The 25,103-nt window shown below is 37.0% G+C and overlaps 2 protein-coding genes across 2 annotated transcripts in view; one reads left to right on the top strand and one right to left on the bottom strand.

Moving 5' to 3' along the window:
• The first annotated feature begins 2,966 nt into the window (after window positions 1-2,966).
• Window positions 2,967-8,345, top strand: rpl23 (ribosomal protein L23). Its single transcript, XM_039824138.1, has 5 exons — window positions 2,967-3,074; window positions 4,342-4,425; window positions 5,162-5,290; window positions 7,275-7,388; window positions 8,212-8,345. The coding sequence occupies exons 1-5, from the start codon at window positions 3,062-3,064 to the stop codon at window positions 8,292-8,294; spliced, it is 423 nt and encodes a 140-aa protein (XP_039680072.1). The 5' UTR covers window positions 2,967-3,061; the 3' UTR covers window positions 8,295-8,345.
• Window positions 8,346-11,149: 2,804 nt separating this feature from the next.
• Window positions 11,150-25,103, bottom strand: part of si:dkey-283b1.7 (von Willebrand factor C domain-containing protein 2-like) — a 22,058-nt gene continuing 8,104 nt past the window's right edge. Inside the window, exons 2-3 of the mRNA XM_039824137.1 lie at window positions 15,146-15,275; window positions 11,150-11,575 (exon numbers count right to left, since the gene is read on the bottom strand). Coding sequence (XP_039680071.1) covers window positions 11,343-11,575; window positions 15,146-15,275 — 363 coding nt within the window. The 3' untranslated portion in view covers window positions 11,150-11,342. The remainder of the gene's footprint in view (window positions 11,576-15,145; window positions 15,276-25,103) is intronic.

Genomic DNA, 25,103 nt, shown 5'->3' with positions numbered 1-25,103 from the left:
GGCCGCAGGTCGGAGTCGAACCCGGGCCCGCTGCGCCGAGGAGTAAACCTCTATATACGGGCGCCGGCTCTACCAACTGACCTATCCGGGCGCCCAATGAGGTTTGACTTTTAACAACACATTTGAATTCACGTCTTCAGTATGAACTAGGGCTGCACACTATATCGTTTTTGTATCGCCATCCCAACATCAACTGTCGCAATATACACATCCCGAAAGGCTAAGAAATATCGCAAAAGACGCTCAGAGATTTTTTGTGTTGCAGTTGAAATAAAATATCGGTAGAACACCACACTTTAAAATGTAACTGTCATTCTCTTTTAGTGGTGGCTTTTATATTCAAGTCAATGTCCAGTTTGTTGAATGAATGATGTAAATGATTTCCTTTCGTTTTTTTTTTAAATTCAACAAGAAATTTGTTGTATTTTTTTCAGAATACTGAAAGCAAGCGCAAAGGCAAAACTGAGTCCACTTGATTCTGTTTATTTGTCGCAAGTAATATCGTTATCGCGATATTCAACATTATCACAATATCGCATATTTTCCTCATATCTTGCAGCCCTAGTATTAACCAATAGGCTTCAGGCTGAGTGCCACAAAGAAGCCATGGTACTGAAAGACAGACAAACAATATTGGCCCTTGACAACAAGACGAATATAGAATGCCAACCTTAACCCTTGAGGGGGGAAACTGAAAGTAACCCTAACCAAAATCGTGCTTCTTTTGTCTCCCAGAATCCCAAATGGAGGAGGAAAACAAATGTTTTTTTTACAACCTTATTATCACTGCAAGACGAGACAGGAGCAGAAGCTGGATGTCACACATGCTAGCCTTTTCAACAGCCGCTTGGTTTTCACAGCACATATTAGAACACTCACCTCTTACCACCGAGCTCTGTCTGCAGGCTCAACATTGTTTTCATGAGAACATGCAGTGCTGTCAGCTGGACATGCCCATGAGATAGATTTCTATGTATTGCTACATTATTGCTCTCATTCTCCGTACTGTTCCAAGGGTTCAGACTGTGGAGGAGTAGACGGACACTATTGAAAGCCCACCTGATATAAGTATAGCCATGAGGAGGAGGCAGAGCATACACCTTTTAATTACACACACACATACACACACACACACACACACACATACAAATCACAATCTATTTGAATAAAAGGTGGTTGTACCGGGCTTTCAGACTTGAGATTGTGGCATCTTCCCACATTGACGAGAGAAGAAAAGACCCTGTGCAGAGGAAGAACGCTGGATGTGAATTATTGAACAATGTCCGACAGCGGAATGTCTGAGTATTCACTTTGAAAAAAGGACAACGAGGCCCCACACACACACACACACACACACACACACACACACACACACAGACAAATACCTGTATTCTTAGACAAACAGTCTCTGTGCAGAGTCGTACACAGATTTATACCATTTACACATCCATCCATCATCATAACAAATGTATTCTCATCCTTAAAGGGGAACTATGCAATTTTTTTAGCTTAATTTACCTAAATTGAACAGCTTCGGAGTCATTGGAATGGTCATATTAATTTTTTTTCGAGTTGAATGGTGGTCGTCCCTAGCGCCTGTGAACAAGGGTGATTTTTCCACACGCGCTAGGGACGACCACCATTCAACTCGAAAAAAAGTCATACCAATGACTCCGAAGCTGTTCAATTTAGGCAAATTAAGCTAAAAAACGACATAGTTCCCCTTTAAGGATGATAATACATTTGTTATGATGATATGATGACTTGACTTGATATGATGACTTGGCATGAGAGACATGAGAGTCTATTTGAGACGGACGTAAACTTTCGGGGATCAGCCCAAACATTGTGGGGGTCAACTATTTGCACTATTTTTCAAGTCACTGAGATAATAAATTGCCTAAAAATCTGTACGTCATTTGGGAAAATATGATAGTTGCCAAGGAAAAGAATCATCCTGTAGGACCTACATCCTATTTTGTTTGTTATTGTTCTCCAGATTCCATTTCATCATTCTGAAACCAGAACATAACCTATGTTGAGGATGACGTATTAGCACTCCTGCCACCTAAAAAAGGTGGAAACGACACAAAGTTGAACCTATTTTAAAACCCTAAAATCACTCCACCCCTGTACCTATGTATGAAAATCAGATAAGACAAAACCATTCAGTAGTATAGGAGACTGTCAGCAACAATCTAATAATAATAATAATGAAGTCATTTCATATTCCACCTTTTTCAGCCAATCTTTTTCTCAAATAATTCCCTGAACATTCCACATATATCGGAAATGAAAAGAAATCTGAAATGATAAATCTTTTTTCATCTGTATGTGAATGTGTCTGTATTTGGGCTTATGGTTTTAACTGTAATTCACAGCTAGAAAGGAGAGTGTGCAGAAATAGTGATGCTAATTTGATGCCATCTAGTGGTTACTTTGTCGTCACTGTAAGTTTGCTGCTGACTAGAAGACACAATCATTCATAGTAAAAAAATCAAAAATCAAAAACTCCATTCCTCTTTTTACAGTTGCATTTTCTTGAGTTTGTTTATTTCCACCTTTCCTAGTAGTTCGGCTACATTTTAGAGATTTGTCCAGTTCAATAGAGCTGGTTCTAACATTAATAGTAATAAAAAGAAATGAGCAAATAAACACTGCAGTGGCAGATATTAGTCTGACAAGACCTCACTAAACAGAAATAACACTTCTTAGCAAGTGCAGCCCTGCTCCTAAGGGTAACTCTTTTGATGATTATGATATTAAAGAAATATCATCAAACGCAAGTTGCTTAAAAACTAATAGCCTACATAACTATATAAATACACAAAGGATGATGTATACCATTATGTCACAGTTAACTGTGATCAGTATTTCTGATAAATGTATTTAAAATATGCATTTGAATTACAAAATAAGATTCGGCAAGAAATTTCAATAAAAAGAAGTTTCCGACAGCCCCTGAATACAGCATGTCTCCGCGCCATGACCCGGATGAAGTTCCGTTCAACTTTATATCCCACAATTCCTTTCACCTTCTTCCTCTTTCCCTACTGCAGCCATGTCTAAGAGAGGTATGAAACCCATCTTGTAAAATCCACATTCATCTGCTGTTTTCTACTCCCCGCCAGCTCTTAAAATGTTGTTTGCGTGTTAGAGAGTAGGAAAGACAACACATATACGTGATTAGTTTTAAATTCATGCAAACTGTTTACTATTTCTTAACGATAGTGTTTTCTCTGGCTATTTGGTGGAAGCCATGTTTCGCTGTCAGCGCCGTGCAGGCATAAAGCAAGTAAAGCTAGAGGTAGAAAATGTGAATTTGGTGCAAATGTCACGACTGGTTTAATTGTAATTAACATGTCGCACCATTAAGTAAACTCAAACGTAAAGTCACTTGCTGCAAATTGTATAAATAATGTGAAATTGTTCGGTCTAGCTTAGGCTGAGTTAGCTAGCTAGCTAGGCTGCGCCGGTGCTTGCAGGCTAGTGTGACTCGTGGATAGCGGTGTCTCACTTGAAGATTTAGCTACTGTTGAATCAAATTAATTTGGTATAAGCCAGGGGCAGTCAGTTTTTGTCAAAAAATCTCATGCTACGGTCAATGGACGTCAGCAAGTCGTTTACTAAACTAAACTTGTTTCCACTTAGCCGCAGCGGTAACGTTAAAGTAAAGTTGTGGTCGTCTGACAGCCGATTTCTGTCAAATGACTTCCAAAATGTGCTGCTTAAAGTATCCGTTTGCAAGACCCCGAGGGCTTTCAACAAATGTCCTTAAAACTGACATGTTGTGATGGTTTAATAAGTTGTAGCATTACAACTTAGCGTTAGTGATTTAGGAAACTGGTGCAATGGAACTAGCTAAAGCTGGATATTAAAATTTGGTGGGTTTTTTCTTTTTTTTTTCAGTTTCTTTATGGGCTGAGAAATGCCCAATTTTTCCTAGCTGAAAGTTGACGTTCTGGAGATATATTTGTTTTGACATTGCATCGATGGTATGTTAAAATCTTACACAATATTATACATGATGTGTTAGAATGGCTGCACTTGTTAATCCCGGGGTGTTTGGGCTTGTTGTCAATGTGGTGTTGACTGCTAAAGTGGCACCAAGTGGTGTTGGATCACATGCTTGACGAAAGCCTGCAAAAAAATAGAAAAACCAACTGAAATGTTAATGTGATAAGGTAGGGATTAAAATCGCTTAAACTGGATAATGTAGAGATGGTACTTAAATGTGTTTTTAACATTATTTCCATTTCTTTGATGTAAAATTACCAATTCCTTGACTTTGAAAAATGGTACAAGCTTTAACTGATTTCATTTGTTCCTGTGTTCTTCCAGGACGTGGTGGTTCATCTGGAGCCAAGTTCCGCATCTCACTGGGTCTCCCAGTGGGAGCGGTCATCAACTGCGCAGATAACACAGGTATGCGTGCCTCAACTGATTTTTATTTTTGCTCTGGCTTAAATATTCAACTTTAATATTGTGCAGGTGATATGTAGCTGGAGCCACAAGTTGTCAATCAACCAGCAGAGATGGCTTAACGTTACTGCTCCTGTAATCACTAAAGATAAAGCTGTACATGTGGTGTGTTATACATTATGTGGTGGCTAGACCACCTCTGTGAGAGCTGGTACATTAGCAAGCAGTTTACTTTATTTAATTTGTTGGACTCTTAAGACAGTGACGTGAAGAAGTTTTCAATGTATTTTCTCAGGAAGTATAAAGTGTTACCTGTGTCCCGTTTTGTTCAAAATGTAAGAAATCACACTAAATTGTGAGGGAAATTTAATTATACTGCGTCCTTTCTGATTTGAATGTGGGATGCAGGACCTACACCAAGCAACATCGCTAGTAAGATTTGTGTTTTTGGCCAGTCTTTGTTTGGTGTTTTTCCCCCTTTAAAAAAGCACTTGCTTTGTCTGCTCAGTGGCTGGGTGAGTTGTCGTAAAAGGGAATATTGACCTCATCACTGTGGGTGAGATGGCAGCCTCACACTGTGGCTGACTGATCTCAATCAGTGATGAGACAAACTAAAATGCCCCTGCCATTTCTAACGGGCGTCAATACTATGTTCTTCAGAAACTCCTTGTCCCAGTATCTGTATTTCCACTTCTCCCATCTTTCCCCTTTTCATGTTTGTTTTCCCTCCATCCTTCAGGTGCCAAGAACCTGTACATCATCTCTGTGAAGGGCATCAAGGGGCGTCTTAACCGTCTGCCTGCTGCAGGAGTGGGTGACATGGTCATGGCCACAGTCAAGAAAGGCAAGCCAGAACTCAGGAAGAAGGGTAAGTGGACCAACTGTCTGTGTGCAAGTTCCTGTAGTATTGGGTTTAACTCATATGAACCCCTGAGGCGTTTGTTTGGGTGCATGTTAAGTACAGTGAATAGCACTGCATTGGAAACTGGGTTTGAAATTCGTAAAGGACGTAACAGTTTTACACCTGTATGTGGTGACAAGCTGCCTCCATAGGTCACCTGCCACAGATCGGCCATTGGGAAAATTAAATTGCAATAGTTGGGTTTTAACCTGTAGAGGGCAGTCTCTATGCATATTTAGAACACTGTAGAATTAAAATACTTTGCACTAAAATCCCAAAGAATCCACATAACACTATTAAATAACCCATTTGATTTATGGCTGGGGAAAAAAGTGGGTTGGGTGTTCAGTTACTCCTTAATGACACTTGAACAGGGTCGAGTTAAAGGGAAATTCACCATCTTTTTATGTGGCTGTCCAATCAGTGTTGATGGTAAATGTAGACAATTGAAGCAATAAATTCCTCGGTGCGTGTGGAGCTGTGGCGGCAGTGAAATGAAATCCGGGAGTCAAATATAACATTGATTGCTGAAATTACTGTTCAGATGTTTATTGTATTATAAATGTAGCGTTTCCCTAATTGTACAAGCCTGGTGGGCTGCCAAGCCAAAAAGAGCCTCTGCCAGGCCAGAAAAAAAAATGTAATGCCAAAAATAACGCCAAATGTCCATTCTTTCCCCTATATTCATTCTGCAGTGACGCATCCCCTTGAACTGCAGCGACCAGAGAATATTTAGTTAGAACGGATCAGTGCTAAACTAGCGTGGACAATGACGGCAACAGCCAACAAGCCAAGTTCTTGCTGAAATGTTGACTCAAACGGTACAGATTTTCTTCGTAGAGGCTAGGGTTAATTGATTAAGATTAAAAAATGTTTTACAAAGTTGCATTAGTGTTCATTACACCATCAGGGCATTTTAATTTATATTTCAGTGTATCTCATAGTGGTGATACAGCAGGTAGGTCAGTAGGAAGGTATTTCCCCTTAAAAAAAGCACTTGCTTTGTCTGCTCAGTGGCTGGGTGAGTTGTCGTATAAGGGAATATTGACCTCATCACTGTGGGTGAGATGGCAGCCTCACACTGTGGCTGATTGATCTCAATCAGTGATGAGACATCTTTAATCTGCTCGGTACAACCAAAGTCTGTGATGGGGCCTAAAGTCATAAAGTTCAACCACAAACTCTAGAATCAGAAGTCGCTAAAGAGTCTCCTTTCTTTCTCTCCTTATGAGCCGTTACTGAAAATAAATATAATCTATAATTTAATCCAGCAAATTCTTGTAAACTGTGGGTTTAACAAGGCTGGTGTGATGGATGTTTTTTTAACGTCTGTCTATGCACTGTGCTTCATCTGAATGTTATTCATAGAACTGGCTGCTATAGGGAGTAGGGCTATTGGACTGACTGTCTGGAATCGTATCTAATGGTTAAAAAAAAATCCAATACCATAGGAATTATTGCTTCAATTGACTACATTTACCATCAACACTAACTAGACATCCCATAAAAGGAGGTGAATTCTCCTGTTGAGTCAGTGGGTTCTAATGAAGTACAGTAGTTTTCCAGGTGTTTGTCTTACAACAAGCGTAATCTTCAATGTAACATGAGTTTCACTGATGGAAACGAGAGGGCATTGGAGAGAAAGTAGCAGCTGCAATGTCAACACACTACAGAAAGGTCTTGACATGTAGGTTGCTGCATTGGGTTTTAACTCTATATGAGCAGAGTGTGAAGACTTGGAAGCGCAGGCTCTCATTTACATCTTTATTGGGTTAATACAGTGATTATGGATGTTACAACAGTATAATATGGATTAAATTAAAGTGAAATGGTTTCTACTGCCAGTCTGTTTCACTGACCATGTCTCTGTATTTTCCAGCCAAGTCAGAATGAGGGTTAACACGGGGTTGGGTTCTTTGGCTTGCATTAACCACGCTCCCTCTGTCCACAGTGCATCCTGCGGTGGTGATACGGCAGCGGAAGTCGTATCGGCGAAAAGATGGTGTGTTCCTCTACTTTGAAGACAACGCAGGTGTCATAGTAAACAACAAAGGAGAAATGAAAGGTGGGTTTGTTTCGGATGCTACACATCCACATGTTTTGGCTCGTCATACTCTGTACAGTGTCTGGACAGCAAGGTCATTTACACATGAAAGAATAGATTTGATTATTAGCTCATGTATTGATGTGTAATGCCCTCAAGCTCAGAATTAAGAGTAGCTCGATATATATTTGTCATGAGGCATTTTAGATGGTGCTTTCAGTAAAAGCCCCTGGGGTTCGGTCATGTTAGACAGAGAAATATGTTGTGGTAGTTCATGATTCTTACCTCCTCTGTAGCTCAGTTCTTGCTCAACTGTTGAATCCAGCAGTGCTGTTTAAGATTTTAAGTTTATCCAAAGTTTAGTTTTACAAAGTTGCATCAGCGTTTATTTAGGACTTTTGCATTTATACTAAAGTGTATCTCATAGTGGTGATACAGCAGGTAGGTCAGTAGGAAGGTATTTCCCCTTAAAAAAAGCACTTGCTTTGTCTGCTCAGTGGCTGGGTGAGTTGTCGTATAAGGGAATATTGACCTCATCACTGTGGGTGAGATGGCAGCCTCACACTGTGGCTGACTGATCTCAATCAGTGATGAGACATCTTTAATCTGCTCGGTACAACTGAAGTCTGTGATGTCTGATGCTCAGATTTATTTGATAGTGTATTGCTTTTTTAGCTGATTCACCAAGACAACAGTTTGTTCAAGGTCTACTACAGATATATGGCTATGGCTCTTAAAAAAAGAAAACGATGCATTCAGTAATGAAGTTACATTTCCTGTATGTATTTAAATGAAGCATGTCGTGTTGTAACCAAAATAACGGAGCTTTCTCTCGTGTCTGCAGGTTCAGCCATCACAGGCCCAGTGGCCAAAGAGTGCGCTGACCTCTGGCCCAGGATCGCCTCCAACGCTGGCAGCATAGCCTGAGCTGGAGCCTGCTCCTTTGTTTGTTTTCAATAAAAACTGTTGGTAATCCAGCCTCATGTCTTAGTGTTTTCATTTACCATTTATGTAGAGCAGAACGTATTTTAAAATGGAGTCTAGTTAAAATTTTTAAATGTGAGCTAATGGATATTTGGGCAAATTACCTTCTGCAAGCATATTATCCTTGTTGGGATTAACTGGTAAAATGCAACAGTTGCACTCAATACAGGTTTTAATGTTGCACTATGCTTAAAAATTGATTAACTCACTTTAACAGCTATGGAAATATGGCTTGAGATTATGTTAAAAATAAATCTAAATGAAGCATGTGAGCCTTGACACACTTGCATATTGCTAATATATACTGTGATTCTTGTATTCTATGTTCAGACTGTTGGTTGCCACACCTACAGTTGCATGTCATATTCTACCAACCAAAAAAAAATCAAGTATGTGCACACCTCCAGTCAGCCATGAAATCACTTTCTCTACAGCTGGTCCAATTTTCCTGTTTGGCATATTGGCTGCAAATGTCTTTTTATACAGGGTATTGTTGCATCCTAATGCACTTCCTCAGGCCTACCATTGGGTGGTGTAATGTGACCTAACAAGACTATGGAGAAGACGTCTAAGCTTTATTTTACAACCTTTAGTTTATAGATAATTTACAATTCTTACAGAGTAGCTTGCTACTTACAGATGAGATACATGACAACATAACGCAAAGGAAAAAAAAACTTTCTGACTACAGTGAGACAACCACTGGGGAAAGTTCTAAACTGTTAAATACTGTCCTTGAGAGCAGTGTTTCTTTAACATTATTTTTAATTAACTCCTTTTACAATATTTTTTCAGCCCAGCAGTACCCCCTGACCAGCACAAAACAGTTTTGGTAGGAATTATATATATATATATATTTACTATTTATACTTCCCCTAATACTGTATATTACAATGCTTCAGTCTGGTTTACTAAACCTTGTAACTGAAAAAAATACTTAAATCCTATCTCAAATGTTTAGAATCCATCACTAAATTCATTCACCCTTATAGTATAATTATTTTAGGGCTCATGACACATTTTTTCAAATTAACATAAAAAAAAAAAAAAGTCCCCTACCGCCTGCAGTACTCCATTTGAGAAACACTGCTGTGCATTTCTGTGTTGATTTAAAGTGGCTGACAGTTATAATAATCAGCAATACACAGGACAGGTCTCCACCATGAAGATGATGAGAACTGACTCTAGAACAGGGGTCTTCAACATTTTTTAACCCATGGACCCCTTATCTGAGAGAGAGAGAGAGACGGAGCAGGGACCCAGCTACTATATATTCTATAAAATAAAGTTAACTTAGTGAATTCCTTACCTATAGGCCAGTAGTCTATCATCAATGTTTTTTTTTTTTTCCACAAATAAGCTGGTTTATATTAGCTAATATGTTGGATGCATGTTGACATTTTCATTTTTGAAAAAACGTTCAATAGTTGCAAAGAAACTCCCTTCTTTCATTTTGTCTGGTAATGGTTTAGCACCGAAACGTTGTCTACTATTAAATGTATTTTTTGCAAGTTAGAAAGTGTAGAAAAAAGTAACTTTTGACTTATTTATCCTCCTCCGACGCACCTGTCTCACGTCATAGATGTGCACAGTATTCTTTTCTGTACTGAAAAAACTTTTGATGGCCTCCCCCCCTGCAGTGACTCTGAGGACACCCTAGGGGCCCCTGGGCCCCCATGTTGAAGATCTCTGCTCTAGAACACAAGGATAGGACAGAAAATGCACAGATGTACCTCCTGAGACCCAGCCCACTGACTTATGTCCACTGTAGTGGACATTTGAGTTTCATTTCTCTCCTTGGAATCCTTTGTGCAAGTCTCTTAGTTCCTGCTGTACTGTACAGAGGACATCCTGGGCTTTTCAGTGATGTGTTATTTGATTGGCTGGGAGGCCGGGAACCGCCTCTATCTTTCAATCCAAAATGGACGGCATAGGAACAAGCACATTTTATGGAAAGATAAGAGATGAGTCAAATATTCTTTGTCTATGGTTTTCTTACTATGATAATCATATATTTTCTTGTTCATTAAGGTGTTAGGAATCATATATTGAGTTCTGATAGCAACCACATTATGTATCTTTTGAAAAATTTGCCATTTTATGAATGTCAATTATAGTGGACATCAGGACTATCTTCATGTAAATAATGACTCCACATCTACCAAATTTGTCTGTCTTCGTAATCAAATGATCCTGTTGTCCACTACAGTGGACATCCTGTAAATAAATAAAAATTAAAAAAAATTAAAATTTTTTTAACCTTAAACAGGTATGGAATCACAAAAAATATGATTAGGAGAAACAAAATTTTCCTCGGTTCTCAGGAGGTTAAACAGAGGGATTTATGGTTTATGGCAATCGGCACTTTGACATGCGAGTCCATATCATCACAAACTTAGACTAACAGGAATATGACTGGCATGTAGCCTACGCTTAACATCAAGTATACCATATGTTACTCAAGGTTATGTGTATGAATCATCCGTTTTTCTGCTTACACAGTCATTCTCAGCACTGAGTGTATGTATATATGTGTGTGTGTGTGTGTGTGGGGGGCTTGTTTTACTATATTCGTGGGGTCCAAAAAAACGGGGAATACAGTATATTTGTGGGGTCTGCACAGCCTTGTGGGGCCCAAAATGCTGGACCCCCCAAGGTTAAAGGGCTGTTTGAGGGTTAAGACTTGGTTTTAGGATTAGGGTTAGAATTAGGTTATGGTTAGAGTGAGGGTAAGGGTTAAGGTTAGGTATTCAGTTGTGATGGTTAAGGTTAGGGTAAGGGGCTAGGGAATGCATTATATCAACGACGGTCCCCACAAAGATAGTGAAACAAACGTGTGTGTGTGTGTGTGTGTGTGTGTGTGTGTGTGTGGACTACTTGGACATCTCTGGCCCCGCTCTGCTTATACAGAAGGAAACCAGCAGGCTACCACCCACACCCAACACTTCCCCCTCTGTCACTGTCCACGAGGCTTTTGTTGAACACTCCACTTCATGGTATCATAGCCAGTCTGGGAAAGAAGGACCTTTTCCTGGACTCCTTTTCCCCGGGGGCCTCGGTGCGGGCGCTGGGTGTTGGGCTGGGCTCGGGCCGCTGCTCGCAGGTGGCGTGGGGATGGGTGTGCCACGTCCCGTCCCGATAGGTGCAGTAGCATACCGACCGCTCGTCGACGTTCACGCGTTCCCCCGCAGGGATCACCCTGTTCCCAGCAAAGCAGTTGGGACCTGTGGTCACAGGAAAGACAGTACAGGGGAAGCATTTCTTCTAGTAGGGAAAGTAGTACTTTATGTTTTGTCGGGCCCATTGGCCTACCTGTTTTTGGTAGTATTAATGATTAAATGCTAGAGAGTCTGGTTTCCTGATTCATTTTAAAGGTCCCATGACATGGTGCTCTTTGGATGCTTTTATATAGGCCTTAGTGGTCCCCTAATACTGTATCTGAAGTCTCTTTTATATAGGCCTTAGTGGTCCCCTAATACTGTATCTGAAGTCTCTTTTATATAGGCCTTAGTGGTCCCCTAATACTGTATCTGAAGTCTCTTTTATATAGGCCTTAGTGGTCCCCTAATACTGTATCTGAAGTCTCTTTTATATAGGCCTTAGTGGTCCCCTAATACTGTATCTGAAGTCTCTTTTATATAGACCTTAGTGGTCCCCTAATACTGTATCTGAAGTCTCTTTTATATAGACCTTAGTGGTCCCCTAATACTGTATCCGAATTCTCTTTTATATAGACCTTAGTGGTCCCCTAATACTGTATCTGAAGTCTCTTTTATATAGACCTTAGTGGTCCCCTAATACTGTATCTGAAGTCTCTTTTATATAGACCTTAGTGATCCCCTAATACTGTATCTGAAGTATCTTTTATATAGACCTTAGTGGTCCCCTAATACTGTATCTGAAGTCTCTTTTATATAGACCTTAGTGGTCCCCTAATACTGTATCTGAAGTCTCTTTTATATAGACCTTAGTGGTCCCCTAATACTGTATCTGAAGTCCCTTTATATAGACCTTAGTGGTCCCCTAATACTGTATCTGAAGTCTCTTTTATATAGACCTTAGTGGTCCCCTAATACTGTATCTGAAGTCTCTTTTATATAGACCTTAGTGGTCCCCTAATACTGTATCTGAAGTCTCTTTTATATAGGCCTTAGTGGTCCCCTAATACTGTATCTGAAGTCTCTTTTATATAGACCTTAGTGGTCCCCTAATACTGTATCTGAAGTCTCTTTTATATAGGCCTTAGTGGTCCCCTAATACTGTATCTAAAGTCTCTTTTATATAGACCTTAGTGGGGGAACGCATATTAATGTTAAAAAACCTCATAAAGTGACATTTCCATGCCATGGGACCTTTAAAGAGCTTCCTTGCGGTGTCTTACTATTTCGTAAAGTACTTTTATTTTTTTTTTTTAGCTTTCGAGACCATAACCGAGACATTCTAAAGCCCGAATAAACGCAAACCTGTGCTGCTGACCCTGCACACTGTTATCGGCTGGGGGTTACACACCCACGTGGGGCCCAAAGGCTCTTTGCTGATGCCCATAAACGTCCCGAAAACAGAAAAATAAGAAGAAAAGAGTGAATCCAGGCAGAGGGCAGGGTCACAGACAGCCACCACACACTTCCACAGTAGTGGGTCGTAACTTATGATTGAGAGGGATTACCTTCGTATCCGTCTATACGTTGTTTTTTTTTAGGAAAATACTGCATATTGTACCAAAAACAAATGTAGCTTAAAAATACATTTCAGAAACAACATTTGATTGTTTTGTCGTTGCACCTATTCTTCACCGGCTATCAAAACAGAACAGAGAGGCTTGGATTTTACACACGCACACATTCTCTGCTCAGCATGCCATTTATGCCTCCACTATATCTTTACAGGGCAAATATTCTCTATTAATAATGCGCTCAATGTCGAGTACAGAACCTTTAAATGAGACTCTAGACCACAAGTTATGAGGAAATGAAGAGCCTCCCTCTATCGACAACAGCTGCTTGTCTGATGCAGCAACAAAGTCTTTCTTCAATAAGCGGTAAGCTCATTTATGAAATAGCCTAATCAACGTGTCCACGATATTAATAGAAGTGGGCATGATATGAATATTACACGAGCAACGCAGGAAAAGCTGCAGGAACGGACTTTTACGTAAGGTCAAAATAATAAACAGTCCCTGAAAGAATCCTTCCTGTGCTATTTCTTTCCCTGTGTGTGCGTGCGATATATATATATATATATATATATCCTTTATTTGGCTGCGTTCGGTAAAGCAAAAGCTGACGGTTAGGGAACTTGGCAGCAGCAGCGAAAAACAGTGACGCAACAAACCCAACCATCTGTCGGCAAACCTGTCTGTCCAGCCGAGGAGCAGCGAATAGTAAGGCGTAAGGGGAACTGGGGAAGCAGATAGCATGTTCTCGGGGTCAGAATCAGTGAAATAACACTTGGGCTTTTCATTTTTTATTTTTTTTTTTAATCCTACAAAAAGCAACACATAATACCAGAGTTATTAATATCCATGCTGCTATTCCTGCCTGACCCACACACACACACACACACACAAAACCCAGCAATGTGACAAACAGAGGGGCTTTAATGCCAGGGGCTGGGAAAGCATGGCATGACATAACAGCGCCGGCTCTGTAAGCTCAGCGTGTGCGTGTGTGCAACCCGAAATGTGCCACCCATTTGAATGGTCGATGGTAGTTGTTAAGTCGATGGGTCTGTCCAATAGATTTATCATTTCGGGGCTAACTTCTTAACCTTTGCACTTTTCCTCCTTTGTTTCCGTCACTGTCTTTAACTTACCATTAACTGCAGTTGCCCTGTTGTGACCATATGTTTTTATTGTGTGTGTGCGTGCGTGTGTGTGTGTGGCTATGACAGCACATGTGGTTATGATCCAGCTCAAAGGGGAGTGGATGACTGGCACAAATGGACGAAGCTGTTGCCAGCCGAACATTAGATCGCTACCACTGTGTTTGGAAGGTAAACTAGGACTCCATGTTGGAAGCTATAATTCACAAAGCAAAGTTGTTTGGCTAGGCCACTACGAAAGTTGGAGAGCAGTAACTGAAAAAGTGAAGGTGAGGAAAAAAAAAAAAGGGGGGGGGGGTTTAAAGTAGAGATGGTCCAGCTTTTTAGGCAGTATCGGAGCCGATACCGATTCTGGTATCGATATCGGCTCCGATACTGCCTAAAACGCTGGTATCGGTATCGGGAAGTACTTGAGTTTATGCACCGATCCGATAACAAGTAATAAAGCCCTAAAGAAAATCTACGTTAAAGTAGTTCATTTATGTTCTTTTTCCGTTATAACTGACTGACAAACTGGAGAATAAAAGAAAGTTCTGTGGCATTCATTGTTTCACAAAGAGTTTAACCTGAGCCAGACCGACAACAAAGATAGAAATCATATCCCATCCATACAGGGATAATATTATACAGCTGTTATGCATCATATCACATTCTTTGGTTCATCCATTCAAACTAGTTTGTTTGATGACGTGATAACTCATCGCGTTCATGGTAATGAAGAAACACGTCACCCAGTGCAACAGCGCGGCTCATTTTTTGGCAATCTCCCAGTCAGACCGCGACACGTGTGCAAAGTCGACGCACACGTTAGTCGCCCTCTGTGGATCGTGAATATCGTGAATAGCACATTTAAGGGACATCCTGGAATTAGTTTTAGAGCTACTCATGGAGCTAACCGCCACAGAGAGAGAGAGAGAGAGAGAGAGAGAGAGAGAGAGCACTTGGTGGCCAGCCAGCACTGACTGGAGTCTTACCAGTCTTACAGATGGGGCAGCAGTGGTTGGGTTCGTAGATGGGGTTGACACAGTGAGGGGCGGGGCAGTCCGAAATGCTGCAGTAGACCTCTCTGTTGGCCTGGCAGCGGCATCGCTCACACCTCGACAACTGGAACAAAAACAACATGAATGACTTCCAAGCATGGACGTTAAAAAGAATCGACGGAGCTCCATTTGAACCTGAATGCCATCCAATTTCCAGCCAGAGGCGACTCCACTGGTTGCAAAAGGAATTCTGTCTCTGCCATTTACATGTGAAAATATGCTGGCTCTATACACGTTAAAGTCCTGATTATTTACATGGAGTCTGGTGGAGATATGCTGGCTCTATACACGCTAAAAGTCCTGATTATTTACATGGAGTCTGGTGGAGATATGCTGGCTCTATACACGCTAAAAGTCCTGATTATTTACATGGAGTCTGGTGGAGATATGCTGGCTCTATACACGCTAAAAGTCCTGATTATTTACATGGAGTCTGGTGGAGATATGCTGGCTCTGTACACGCTAAAAGTCCTGATTATTTACATGGAGTCTGGTGGAGATATGCTGGCTCTATACACGCTAAAAGTCCTGATTATTTACATGGAGTCTGGTGGAGATATGCTGGCTCTATACACGCTAAAAGTCCTGATTATTTACATGGAGTCTGGTGGAGATATGCTGGCTCTATACATGCTAAAAGTCCTGATTATTTACATGGAGTCTGGTGGAGATATGCTGGCTCTATACACGCTAAAAGTCCTGATTATTTACATGGAGTCTGGTGGAGATATGCTGGCTCTATACACGCTAAAAGTCCTGATTATTTACATGGAGTCTGGTGGAGTTTGGTGATGGTGATTTCGGGGCAGTTTCATGTTAAACTAAAAGGATCTTACTCTTTAACTAAAAGGTCTAGCTATCTCTGTAGAGATCCTTTCCAGTCAGTGTGGTGTCTCTGTGCTGGACCAGAGAAAGGTCCTTTTTTCTAAAGGACACCCAAGAAATCCGAAGTCACATCGGAGACGCGCTCTCCTTCGTGCTTTTTCCATGTAGGGAAACGGAAAAAACGTTAACACATGGCTCCCTTACGGTTTCCACGACAATCGTTGAGACACTGGAGCATTTTTTTACAAAGCAGTGTTTTCCAGGCATTTAAAAATAGTGAGGAATTGCAACAACCTCCGCTGCTACCAACACAAACAATGAACGGTTCTGGCGGGTATCCTCCCAAAATGGCGGAAGGGGGCGGGGCGCTGTGTAGTGACGTCATCTCCACATTCTCAATAGAAGTCTATGAGAAAATGAGCCTACCTTTTACTTGGTTTATTACCTCAGTGAACATTTTCATAGTGACGTTATGGTCTCAATCGCTGGTTTCAAGTCTTCTTCAATTCAGCATGACAACACAGTCTCCAAGCGACGCCTGGTCAGGCGCCTTTGGCGTTTGCTGTTGACGCAAAAAGTCTCCTTCACAACATATTTCGGTCCTTCCAGAAAAATGCGGCGTTTTTTTGTGATTGTTTCCAGTTTCCTTAAAAAAATGCGATGGACTATGCGGGATATTTATGCAATTTTATGCGATGAAATTGCGCGATTGCAAAAAACTGCGGTTTGATGAAAAAGAGAAAAAAGTGATCCCCCAACACCCTGCTTTTCGATGATGTTCACGTCGCGTAACATAACATTTCCATGGCAACAGGGGGAAATGGCTGCTCTTGTGTGAAGTAAACGCAGCATTTTTCAACTTTCTGCTAAGATATATGGGACTTTTTTTGCAACGAAAATGCGGGGATTATGAAATCGTGCGTGGAAACTGGCAATTTATGCGGCGAAAGTGCGCCGTATTTGAAAAAAATTCGGCCCCCCCGCATAAATAATTAACTCTCAGTTTCTCTGCCTGGACCGGCAAAATCAATGAGGCAAAAGTTCCATTACTGGGGAAATATCGCCGTTCATTCTAGGAACTTAATTTAAAGTACGTTTCAAGATCAGTAATGCTGTTTTCAGGTTTCAGAAGTGAAAAGTAGTCATCCTCAACATTTGTTGTCTTCTGGTTTCAGAATGATGAAGACAGCTGGAGAAGATAAAAACAGGATGTCGGCTCTACAGGATGATTCTTTTCATCGGCAACGATCACGTTTTTCCCTTCATGTATACTGTCTATTCATGTATATTGTGTTATTATCTTATCACTTTCGCATATCCTCCGACTAACTTACACTTCCCTTTGCGCCGGCTTTGTTATGCCTACTTAATCTGTATTTTATGTAGCCTATCGTATTCTGTATTTTTGTATTGAATGTAAAACTGTATATTGTCTTGCATGCTTATGCTGATGTGAATGAGAATCCGTTGTCAACGGCCAACCTGGTTAAATAAAGGTTGAATAAAATTTTTTTTAAAATGGCTTAAATATTAAGTGTGTATGACTGCCGTAAATGGAGAATGCACCGAGGGACCCCGCGTTTGGGCTGAGCCCAGAAAATGTACGTCTGGCTCCGCCCCTGTAACAAGACAGCCCCTGGTTTTAGTGTGTGAATGCTGATTAAGCAGCACTTTCCTTGGTCACCATTAACTATAGCGTACGCTCACCTACAAAAACTATTTTTACTATTTTTTTCTGTTATTTATATATATATTTTTTTGAATATAGCTTTTCTTTCAATAAATGTTTTACATTGAGGTCAATGGAGAAATCTTCAAATCCTCTTCAGGCTTCTTCCTCTTTGAAATGCTACTCCTCCCACATAGTTTCACCTACAGATGTCAATCAAACTTTGAACTATTCACAAATATATACTATATAATGCAAAAGTAATTAGTGATTTAGATTTTTAATATCTTTTACAGTTTTTGCCCCTGTTTAAGTTCAGTGTTTCTTAGTCTTTTTCTGTGCTTATAATGTAGTGTGTATTGCATGACTTTTTGTGTGGAGATTACATTTTCTTCCAAAAAAATACTATACTATGACTTTTTTATCACATTTTTCAACATGCTATACTATGACTATTTTCAACATGCTGTACTATGACTTTTCTTCACTTTTTTCGACATACTATCGTATTAATGTTTTCAACGTGTTATTTTAGGTGTGATGTTGGCTTAGGGGTTAGGAGTAGGCAGTGTAGACGCTAAACTCCGGTTCAATCCCCAGTCTAGGCTTTTTTGGACATACTATACAATGGCTTTTTCATCACATTTTTAACATACTACACTATGGCTTTTTACCACTTTTTTGGATATACTGTACTATACTATGACTTTTTAATTTTTTATGACCTGTTTCGACATACTATACTATGACTTTTTATGAACGTTTTTCGCATACTGTACTATGGCCTTTTTATCACTTTTGTCGGCATACTATGCTATGGCTTTTCGACATACTATACTATGGCCTTGTTATCACTTTTTTCGACATACTATACTATGTCTTTTTTATCACTTTTTGGACATACTATACAATGGCTTTTTCATCACATTTTTAACATACTACACTATGGCTTTTTACCACTTTTTTGGATATACTGTACTATACTATGACTTTTTAATTTTTTATGACCTGTTTCGACATACTATACTATGACTTTTTATGACTTTTTTCGACATGTTGTACTATGACTTTTTCGATCATACTATACTATGGCTTTTTTATCACATTTTTGGATATACTATACTATGACTTACTTTTTATCACTTTTATCGACCTACTATACTATGGCCTTTTTATGACTTTTTTCGACATGTTGTACTATGACTTTTTCGATCATACTATACTATGGCTTTTTTATCACATTTTTGGATATACTATACTATGACTTACTTTTTATCACTTTTATCGACCTACTATACTATGGCCTTTTTATTACTTTTTTCGACATACTATACTATGTTTTTTTCATCACTGTTTTGGACATACTATACTATGGCCTTTTTATCAGTTTTTTGGACATACTATACTATGACTTTTATCGACATACTATAGTATGGCTGTTTTGACATACTATACTAAGGCTATTTTATCACTCCTTTGGATTGCTATACTATGGCTTTTATCGACATACTATTCTATGGCGTTTCATCACTTTCTTCGACATACTATACTATGACTTTTTTCAACATAGTATACTAAAGTAATGACAACTTTAGCATTTCTCTGTGAGAAACTGATAACATTGTAGCAAACATAATTATTTGAAAGAATCCAGCTATTATGCTGAAACTTAACTGTAGCAGAACAGCTCACTATGGTTCAACAAGGATGGGATTCAAACCTACGCATGCAGAGCACAAAGGATCTGCAGTCATTCACCTTATCCACTCGGCCACCTCACCTACCTATGCTTACATACTATACCTGGCTTTTTCATCACTATTTTCGACATACTATACTATGGCTTTTTTATCACTTTTTTGGACATACTATACTATGGTCTTTTATTACTTTTCGGTTATATATATACCTTATTTCTTTTCTTATCACTTTTACATAACCATACTCATGGCCTCTTTCATCACTTTTCGACATACTATACTATGGCATTTTCATCACGTTTTTCGACATACTATACCATGGCCTTTTTATTACTTTTTTGGACATAAAGTACTACGGCTTTTTCATCACTTTTTTCGACATACTATACTATGGCTTTTTTCAACATAATATGCTATGACTTTTTTATCACTTTTTTGGACATACTATACTATGACTTTTTTCATACCTTCTTTTGACATACTATACTATGGCCTTTTTATCACTTTTTTCGACATAATAACTATGGCTTTTAACACTTTTTTCGACATAATATACTATGGCTCTTTTATCACTTTTTTCGACATACTATACTATTGCTTTTTATCACTTTTTTCGACATACTATATTATGGCCATTTATTACTTATTTCGACATACCATACTATGGCTTTTTCAACAAACTATACCTATGGCCTTTTATCACTTTTATCGGCATACTATACTTTTTCGACATACTATACTATGGCCTTTTATTACTTATATCGACATACTATACTATGGCCTTGTTATCACTTTTTTCGACTCTAATTATACCTTATTTTTATCACTTTTTTTGACATACTATACAATTTGGTGTTTTTACAACTATACTATGTCTTTTTTTCATAATTTTTTCAACATACTATACTATGGCCTTATTATTACTTTTTCGACATACTATACTATGGCCTTATTATTAACTTTTTCGACATACGATACTATGGCCTTTTATCACTTTTATACTATACTATGGCCTTTTTATTACTTTTTGGACATAAAGTACTATGGCTTTTATCAACTCTTTTTCGACATACTATACTATGGGGTTTTTTCAACATAATATGCTATGACTTTTTTACACTTTTTGGACATGCTATACTCAGGCCTTTTATCACTTTTTTGGACATAATATACTATGGCTCTTTCATCATTTTTTTGGACATACTATACTATGGCTTTTATCGACATACTATACTATGGCCTTTTTATCACTTTTTTCGACATACTATACTATTACTTTTTATCACTGTTTTTCGACATACTATACTATGGCCTTTTTATTACTTATTTCGACATACCATCCTATGTTTTTTTTCGACATACTATACTATGGCTTTTTAATCACTTTTTTCGACATACTGTACTATATGGCCTTTTTATCACTTTTGTCGGCATACTATGCTATGGCTTTTTCGACATACTATACTATGGCCTTTTTATTACTTATTTTCGACATACTATACTATGTCTTTTTTTATCACTTTTTTCGACATACTATACTATGGCCTTTTTATTACTTATTTCGACATACTATACTATGGCTTTTTCATCACTTTTATCGACATACTATACTATGGCCTTTTTATTATTAATTCGAACATAACTATCCTGTGTTTATAGCCATACCATAACTCGGCCTTTTTATCACTTTTTAGACATACTATACCTATGGCCTTTTATCACCTTTTCGGCCATAACTATACTCATGGCCTTTTATTACTTTTTTGGACATAATATACTATGGCTTTTTCATCACTTTTTTGGACATACTATACTATGGCCCTTTTATCACTTTTTTCGACATACTATACTATGGCTTTTTCATCACTTTTTTGGACATAATATACTATGGCATTATTTATAACTTTTTTGGACATACTATACTATGGCCTTATTATTACTTTTTCGACATACTATACTATGGTGTTTTTATTACTTTTTTTGACATACTATACTATGTCTTTTTTCATCATTTTTTTCAACATACTATACTATGGCCTTTTTATTACTTTTTTGGATTAGTATACTATGACTTGTTTCGACATACTATACTATGGCTTTTTCATCACTTTTTTCGATCACTATACTCTTTTCCTTACACTTTTTTCGATAATTATACTTTTCTTTTATCACATTTTTCAATACAACTATACTATGGTCTTTATATTTTTGATTATTAATATAATTATATTTTTACACTTTTACATACATTATACAATGACATAATTATACATATATTTTATACCATAAATCATTTCAACATAATTATATAACTACTACCACTTTCATTTACATACCATAACTCATGCTTATCACCATTAAATTACACCTTACCATAAAAAAATTTATAAGACCATTCTTTTTATTTTTAACTCTCCAACATTCTTTAATATTAATTACTTTTCCTTTAACAATGTTCATCTACTAAATTCTTTACATTAATTCACCTTACCTTTTAACTCAACTATCACTTTTAAAATTTCATCTTCAACTTCAGATCTTATCCTAATAAACATACATACATTCTATTTACTTACTACTTATTTTTTTTTTACCTTACCATTTTCATCATTAACAACAACTATGTTACTTTTGATGACACATAATTACAAACAGAAATATTATAAATTAAAACTAATACGAACATACCTTATAATGTTATAACTTTACATACTTATACCTTATGCCATATTATTTAATTTTTTAACATACCATACTCTGGTTTTGACTTTTTAACATAATACAAATAACTGGAAATATACTATGGTTTACATTATGTACTTACATTATAACTTCTTTGATACTATACCTTGTAAATATTATACTTACACACTTTTTGAGCACGATTATTATTTATGTCTAATATATTTTTGAAATTTAACATACACTATACTATATCTTTGACACTTTGATTACACTATACTTTTGCGGTCTTTATTACTTTTTCGATACTATAATTATGTTTTTTATTAATTTTTCTAACATAATTATACTTTGCGGTTTTGATTTTATAATTATGATTGATACTATACCATTCTTTTTGATTATACTATACTATGTCTTTTCTATCAATTCTTTCACATACTATACTATGGTCTTTATCAATTTTTTCTGATAATTACACTATGGTTTTAATTTTTTGATATCACTATACCATGGTTCTTTATCATTTTTTTGACATAATTATAAATTATGGTCTTTTGATATGCCACATAATTATACTTGTCTTATCACTTTCGATAATTATACTATGGTTCATCACTTTTTCTGACATAATTATAAATTCATGGTCTGGTTTTTTGACATAATGACTATGGTTTTCATCACTTTATAATTATACTCATGGTCTTTATTACTTCGCTCTCGACATAATAATTATAATTATGTTTTTTTCTGGATAATTATACCTTTGTCTTTATCACTTTTTGACATTACCCACTATGGCCTTTATTACTTTTGACATAATATACCATGGTTCTTTTCTTATCACTTTATTGATTATCTATACCTTTAGATCACTTTTTGATACCTTATACTATGGTCTTTTATCACTCTTCTTTTTTCGATATTCAATTATGGTTTTTTTCAACATAATATGTTATGGACTTTCCACTTTTGACATTACCTTAGCATGACTTTTCATAATCTTTGCATATCTACGGACAATTTCGATAATATACTATGACATCTATAATTTAAGCGGACTTTAATATACTTATAATTATGGTTTTGACTTTGACATACCTTTCACTATGTCGACAATTTCGACATACTATACCATGGTCTTTTATTTAATTTTATACCGCGACAATTTTTAATAATTTATACCTATTTTATGGACTTGACATACGCTATAATTCATGGTTGGACACTTTTGATAATTATACTATGACTCTTTCGATAACCATAATTGTCTTTTCATCACTTTTGATTATTATATATCTTTATTACGATTGACATACCATCCCGGAGAAAGTTCGATACTATAATTTTATCTTTATCACCTTTTGATAATTATTCATGGTGATACTTTTGACATAATATACCATGGTTTTTAATATAATTATACTATGGTTGACATAGTGGATATTTTTCATCACTCTTTACAATATACGGATTTATTACTTTTGAACATACCTTTCATACCATGGTCTTTATTAACTTTTTTGATTACACTATAATTATGTTTTCTTTTTCGACATAATTATACCATCTTTCATCATTTTCAACATACTATACCATGGTCTTTATTACTTCTTTTGAACCTCGCTTTGTTTGATACCTGTACCATGGCTTCATCACTTTTGACATACTCCATACCATGGTCTTTATCAATTTTTGACATAACTATATTTTTTTTGATTATAAATAGTACCATGGATTTTATACTTTGAACATACCATATACCATGTCTTTATTTCATCTTTTACATACTATACTATATTTTTTTTTACATACCATATTTTTCATCATTTTTTAACATACTCATACCTTTACACTTTCTTACTACTATACCACATTTAACTTACAAATATACCATTCTTACTCTTTTTGATATAATGTATACTTTATCAATTTACATTCTTATACCATTAGTACCGTACATACTCATAATTCCTATGGCTTTTATCACTTACAACATACTACTATGGTTTTTTGATCACTTTCTCGACAATACTATACTCATGGTTTAACATAATATAAGATCCTTTATTCTTTTTGACATACCTATAGTATGATTACCCTTTGACATACCATACCTATGGTCTTACCACTTTGACATACCATACTATATCTTTATTACTACACCATACCCATGGTGTTTTTGATACTTTTTCAACATACCTTTCATACTCATGGTCTTTTATTACTTTTGATTCATACCAACTTTGTTTGACAAACTCATACTATGTTTCTCATCACTTTTGATATACCTATACTATAATCTTTCTTATCACTTTTTTACAACATATACTATGGTCTTTTGACATCTCTTTTTGACATAATTCATAACTAGGTTTTTATTTTCTTACATACCATATAACTAGTCTTTTCTTATTACTCCTCTTTTTAACATACTCATACTCATGGTCTTTTCATCACTCCTTTTTTTACAACTTATAACCACATGGTCTTTTTTATTACTTTTGATTGACAATTGTACCATGGTCTTTTTTCATCACTCTTCTGGACACATACTCATAAATTATGGCCTTTTGATAATTATACTATGGTCTTTGACATTTATTCTGGATATAACTATAATTATGTTTTTTCTAATATACTCATAATCCCTTGTCTTTATCATTTTTGACATACTCATACTATGGTCTTTTATTTTGACATAATATACTCAGGTCTTTTCTATCAATTTTATTGACATAACTATACTATGGTTTATCACTTTTGACATACCTTATACCATGGTCTTTTATCACTTTTTCTCGGAAGATAATTATACATGGTTTTTATCAATTTTTCGATAATATACCATGGATTTTATAATCCTTTGACATACTATACTCATGGTCTTATTACTTTTTTCTTTCGATTGATAATTATACTATGGTTTTATTACTTTTTTCTCGACACTATTCTATGTCTTATTTTTTCAACATATCTATAGTAATTAATGTGAACTGAACTGAAGTATTAACAA

The sequence above is a fragment of the Perca fluviatilis genome, chromosome 15 (genome assembly GCF_010015445.1).
Source record: "Perca fluviatilis chromosome 15, GENO_Pfluv_1.0, whole genome shotgun sequence".
Classification (NCBI taxonomy): domain Eukaryota; kingdom Metazoa; phylum Chordata; class Actinopteri; order Perciformes; family Percidae; genus Perca; species Perca fluviatilis.
This window is presented reverse-complemented; position numbering and strand designations above follow the sequence as displayed.

Excerpts from the sequence above, each read along its gene's own strand:
- rpl23 (XM_039824138.1), top strand. Across the intron at positions 5,291-7,274 it reads GCCAGAACTCAGGAAGAAGG|TGCATCCTGCGGTGGTGATA; the intron begins GTAAGTGGACCA and ends CTCTGTCCACAG. Across the intron at positions 7,389-8,211 it reads CAACAAAGGAGAAATGAAAG|GTTCAGCCATCACAGGCCCA; the intron begins GTGGGTTTGTTT and ends TCGTGTCTGCAG.